Source organism: Mandrillus leucophaeus, unplaced genomic scaffold (genome assembly GCF_000951045.1).
Source record: "Mandrillus leucophaeus isolate KB7577 unplaced genomic scaffold, Mleu.le_1.0 Scaffold11, whole genome shotgun sequence".
Taxonomy (NCBI): Eukaryota; Metazoa; Chordata; class Mammalia; order Primates; family Cercopithecidae; genus Mandrillus; species Mandrillus leucophaeus.
In genome coordinates, this window is record NW_012099209.1 from 4,579,784 (window position 1) to 4,585,892 (window position 6,109).

The 6,109-nt window shown below is 40.6% G+C and overlaps 2 protein-coding genes across 2 annotated transcripts in view; both read right to left on the reverse strand.

Moving 5' to 3' along the window:
* Positions 1 to 1,171, reverse strand: part of LOC105547382 (zinc finger protein 486-like) — a 29,826-nt gene extending 28,655 nt beyond the window's left edge. The window contains 1 exon segment of the mRNA XM_011990969.1: positions 1,138 to 1,171. Coding sequence (XP_011846359.1) covers positions 1,138 to 1,171 — 34 coding nt within the window.
* LOC105547309 (zinc finger protein 506-like) overlaps positions 1 to 6,109 on the reverse strand; it is a 215,032-nt gene that overhangs the window by 203,542 nt on the left and 5,381 nt on the right.

The window sequence follows — 6,109 nt, forward strand, 5'->3', positions numbered from 1 at the left end:
TGTGTTAGCCAGGATGGTCTCGATCTCCTGACCTCGTGATCCGCCCGTCTCGGCCTCCCAAAGTGCTAGGATTACAGGTGTGAGCCACCGCGCCCGGCCCAATAATACCTGTTTCATTAAAAATAGATAGCATGAATCTTGCTTATATTCTCCAATTACAAGCTAGTAATGTGCTCAGCAGAAAGCATGTAATAAAATATTCTAGTAAATTCATACCAAAATAATTATTTATAACAAATTTCTAAATATTTAGAAAATACTTTCAACTTGTAGGTTTCTTTTAATTTTGGAGATGGAGTAAAATAAGTAAAAAGTTTCTGTTTGTAGATCATAAAGTCTTAGAGAAAGGAAAAAGTCTCATTTACTATAGCATTAAATAAATTTCTTAGAAAAAAATTACTAAGCTAAAAAACCTTTAAAAAAAAACTGAGAAAATTAGAGAAGATCCAAATAGATTTTTAAATTGCCATATTATCCAAAGTGATCTATAGATTCAATAAACTTCCTATCAAAATTACAGTGGTATTTGCCCTTGTTGCCCAGGCTAGCGTGCAATGTCTCAACCTCGACTGACCAAAATCTCTGCCTCCTGAGTTCAGGGGAATCTCCTGCCTCAGCCTCCAGAGTAGCTGGGATTACAGGACTATGCCACCATGACCGACTAATTTTGTATTTTTAGTAGAGATGGAGTTTCTACATGTTAGTCAGGCTGGTCTCAAACTCCCGACCTCAGGTGATCTGCCCGCCTCAGCCTCCCAAAGTGCTAGAATTACAGGCATGAGCCACTGCGCCCGGCCCTGCATGTAGGCTTTTTAAATTTACTAGCTGGTACTACTCGATCAAAAATTGGTGGTGGCAATGAGATTTTCAGGTGGGGGCAACAATGTTTTAAGCCACTAAAATTCTGAAATTACCACTAATTTAGAGTGAAGAATAAAGCTCAGCTCAGCAATGTGGAAAGTTTGGATTAAGATGAAACATCTTGAAGAAATTCTTTTCTAAATAAAAAAATTCTGAAGATTTTCTGGAAAAAGGGCATCTGAAACTTTTTTATGCAAGGAATAAAGTACTAAATTCATTCCACAAAAAAGAGAAATAAAACTTTTAGGGTTTTTTTTTTATTTAAGTTATCCTCACCAACGAAGACCAGGTTTCTGTAGTTCTCTAACATCACATCCCTGTATAAATTTTGCTGTGCAGTGTCCAGGCAATGCCACTCCTCCAGAGAGAATTCTATGGCCACATCTCTGAATTGCAATGGTTCCTGAAAAACACACACACACGTTTTTACCAAGTCGCCATTGGCGGAATTTTTAATTTGACTTAAGGTGAAATGGGAGAGTAAAAAGAACTGGTTCTTACTTATAGGACGGACTAAAATTCTGCAATAAAATAATTTTCAACACAAAAATATTCTCTATTATATTCTCCAACTCTGAGAAAAAAGGGCATCCTAAGACCCACAACATTAGTTCATATATGATATTTTTTCTAGATAAAAAAGTATAAAATTAAGGGCATGAACATGAACATGTACATTTTTGAGTGCTATATTTACATCATACAGAATCAGCTATGAATGTTTTTCAGATGGAAAAGACATGTTGAGTTAGAAGGCACCTATCAAACTTTAATATGTACACTTGAGCAAAGAGACAGACCCTCTCATATTGTTTTATATTGTTTTATACTCAGTACCTGTTTTAAGAAAAAGCAAAGAAGTAAAACCAAAGGCAGGCAGCCCGGCACCAGGCCTGAAACCAGGCCTGGGCCTGCCTGGCCTAAACCCAATAGTTAAAAATTAACTCATAACTTAGAAACTGATGTTATTCATAGATTCCAGACATTGTATAGAAGAACACTGTGAAACTTCCTGCCCTGTTCTGTTTCACTCTGACCACCGGTGCATGCAGCCCCTGTCACGTACCCCTGGTCGCTCAAATCAATCACTGGCCGAGGCAGCCCCTTAGGAGGCTTAGGACTGCCCTTGGAGCATCCCTGTGGGGGACTCTGGCCAGACTGAGTGAGGCCATCCAAAGAGCGCTCCCAGGTAGGCAATTGCCCCAGTGGAATGCCTCCCCAGAGCAGAGGATTGACACAGTGGCTGAACACTGGGAAAGAACTGGCACTTGGAGTCCGGACATCTTAAACTTGGGAAGACTAGTCTTTGGAACTTGCCCACTTCATTTGAGTGGAAGCGTGGCCTGATCACCCATGGCGTGCCTTTATTGGCACTTTGGTGCCTTCTCCATTTGAGTAGAAACTTAGCCTGATCATCCACGGTGGGCCTGTACCGGCACTTTGGTTTTTGTTTTTAACTTGACTTGGATTGCTTGATACTTTCATTTCGGTTTTGACCTGGCTTGGGTTTCTGGATACTCTGATTTTGGTTTTGATTTTTGTTTGGTGTAAACTGCAGAAATGTGTATGTGCCCTTTTTACCTGTTTTTTGCTTTCTGGTGTGCGTGTGGTGTGAGCGTGGTGTATTGTCTCGAAGAAGCATGGGTCAGGCACAAATAAGCCCACCCCACTAGGAACTATGTTAAAAAAAATTCCAAGAAAGGGAAAAAAGGGGGGAGGCAGGGTTTATATAAAAGAATTTTATATGGTAAATTCTTGTCCTGAAATAAATTACCGGTTGTTTAAAGAAAAAAATGTATGTAATAAGTCAGAAAGTTGAGACGTGTCAAAAAATTGTCTACGGCTGGGTGCGGTGGCTCACGCCTGTAATCCCAGCACTTTGGGAGGCTGAGGTGGGCGGATCACGAGGTCAGGAGATCGAGACCATCCTGGTTAACATAGTAACCCCATCTCTACTAAAAATACAAAAAATTAGCCAGGCGTGGTGGCAGGCGCCTGTAGTCCCAGCTACCCGGGAAGCTGACGCAGGAGAATGGTGTGAACCCGGGATGTGGAGCTTGCAGTGAGCCATCTCGCCACCGCGCTCCAGCCTGGGTGACAGAAAAAAAAAAATTGTCTGCAAAAGTCGTAAAAGAAAAAAAAGTTATAAAAAAAATTTATGCAAAAAAGTTGTATAATTTAAAAGTAATAAGGCCTCGTGAGTACTACTGAAGAAACGGTTTATGTGCAAGGTGTATTAAAAAAGTAAAATATACCTGTGGTAAAAAGATTATAAGTAGGCATAAAAATGTGGATTTCTACCTACATTAAAAGGTTAAAAAAATTATTGCTTTAAAAGTTTAAGCAAGTTTTAAAACGTTAATTGTAAAGAAAATTCTGTGTATAAACATATTAGCTAAAGTTAAAAAGGTATCATCCAATTTTTCTGTGAACTGGACATTAAAGTAAAAATGCAACAGGTTTTTCTTAAAGCATCAACCTGCTCTGACAAAAATTATAAAAGGTTAAAAAGAGTCTATAAAATCTTACCTTGTGGTCAAACATTAAAAATTGGATAAATATATCTACAAGGTTTTATTAAAATTAAATTTAACATTAATAACATATTAATATAAAGGTAAAATTTAGCTTATCTGGTATAAAAATCATACAAAAAGCATTATTAAATATAAAATGGTGTTTAGCTTTTTTGGGCTAAAAACTAATAAAAATAGGTGATAAAACATTCATTTTACTAGAGGATCATGGAAGTTAAAGACTTAAAACAAACTTTGACAATTATGACAACATACCAAGATGCAAATGCCTGGTTGAAATGGATCAAATATTCCATCTGCACATTAAACAAAAGCAATTGTTATGCTCGTGCACACGGCAGGCCAGAGGCCCTGACTGTCCCCCTTCCACTAAGGTGGTCCTCCAGTCAACCAGGCATGGGCTACATGGTAGCTCTTTTCCAGGATTCTACAGTCTGGAGTAATAAGTCGTGCCAGGTTCTCTCTGCTGTATCTCCATGTCCCTGTGGTCAGCCCCTGACGGCCATCCAGCTTCCAGACACTAAATTCACTTCCTGTCTCTCACTGCAGTGAGAAAACTTAGCATTCCTTGGAGACCTGAAAGGATGCAGTGAGCTTAAGAATTTTCAAGAGCTTATAAATCAGTCAGCCCTTGTTCATCCCTGAGCGATATGTGGTGGTATTGTAGTGGACCTTTAATGGGCACTCTGCCGAATAACTAGAGTGGCACTTGTGCTTTAGTCCATTTGGCTATCCCTTTCACCTTGGCATTTCATCAACCAGAGGATAAATAAATAAATAAATAATAAGACATTGTAAAGCGAGAGAAGCCCCTTACAGGTCTTTCAACTCTCACATCTATTTAGATGCAATTGGAGCCCTGTAATTAATACCAGATCAATTTAAAACTTGAAATCAAATAGAATTCCTTCTCAGATGAGATTCTCTGGAAAAATTAACCTGCATCTTGAGAACATGCCTTTAAAGGTGTTGGGAGCAAGTCATAAACAAAATGTGGCCATAAACAAAACCTCTGCAGCACTGTAACATGTCCATAATGGTCATAACGCCCAAGCTGGAAGGTTGTGGGTTTACAGGAATGAGGGCAAGGAACACCTGGCCTGCCCAGGGCGGAAAACTGCTTAAAGGCATTTTTTTTTTTTTTTTTTGAGACAGAGTCTCGCTCTGTCGCCCAGGCTGGAGTGCAGTGGCCGGATCTCAGCTCACTGCAAGCCCCGCCTCCCGGGTTCACGCCATTCTCCTGCCTCAGCCTCCCCAGTGGCTGGGACTACAGGCGCCCGCCACCTCGCCCGGCTAGCTTTTTGTATTTTTTTTTTAGTAGAGACGGGGTTTCACCGTGTTACCCAGGATGGTCTCGATCTCCTGACCTCGTGATCCGCCTGTCTTGGCCTCCCAAAGTGCTGGGATTACAGGCTTGAGCCACCGAGCCCAGCCTTAAAGGCATTCTTAGGCCACAAACAGAAGCCTGAGCCATCTGTGTCTTAAGGGCGTGTTTCCGCTGCAATTAATTCAGCCCATCCCTTTGTTTCCCTTAAGGGATACTTTTAGTTAATTTAATGTCTATAGAAACAATGCTAATGACTGGTTTGCTGTTAATAAATATGTGGGTAAATCTCTGTTTTGGGCTCTCAGCTCTGAAGGCTGTGAGACCCCTGATTTCCCACTTTACACCTCTATATTTCTGTGTGTGTGTCTTTAATTCCTCTAGCGACCCTGGGTTAGGGTCTCCCAGACCAACTTGGTCTCGGCAAAAGGTGTTAGTACCACATGATTACCTGCTGGCATGACATCAACTGGCAGAAAAAGACAGAAAAAGCCCACCTATTTCCATCCTTTGAAACAGAAGAGATTCAGGGAACAATGAACTGCTCCACAAAGACAGAAATATAAGTTTCTCCTTTCCTGTCCTCACGTGCTCTCCCTGCCACAGACACCAGCAATTTCCAGTAATGGAATTATGGGCCACACTGACCTGTCTGTACCAAACCCAAACAGAACTGCCCTTGTGACCACCCTTTAGTGCAAAGGTAGAACTTGACTCTCATGAATGTATTTTGAAGCCCTCATACCTGATTCTGGTCTCACCTTAAGAGTCACATGAGGCCCTTCACTAAAATAACATGGATGCTTCCACACACAACAATAAACAGAAGCTGTGGGGAGGAAACAAGAGATTTCTGCAAATTGGCCATGTGATCCTAATGAGAAGCCTGGGCTGATCACCACCAAGATAAGCACTGCCTCTCAAGCTCTAACGAGCTTATGAATCACTTGGTAATTTTGGCTCCACTTTATGTAATGTGATTCTGCAGGTTTGAAAAGGGTCCATGAATGGGTGTTTTAAACAAGCCCCCTGTCAATGCTGATGTTGCTTCCCCTTGGCTCATTATTAGCATTAGTTAGTGAAGCAGGCACAACACAGGGTCCTTTACACTCAGCACTCTTGTCACAACCAAATACTTCTGATACAAATAGCGACAACCCATCTCCATCCTAAAGTTTTATATTCTTTGCTGGCTCTTTAAAGTTTACAGAGGAACTGAAGGCAACAATGTCAGAATAAGTCTATTTAAAAAACAACATGTACACATGTACTAATGCAATGTTTATTAAGCAGGTACTTTGTGCTCAAGAGAATGATACAGAGCACTTTGCTGGGCATAACACATTATGTGATTTAATTTTCATAACACCCTGAAAGCTGGTACTAA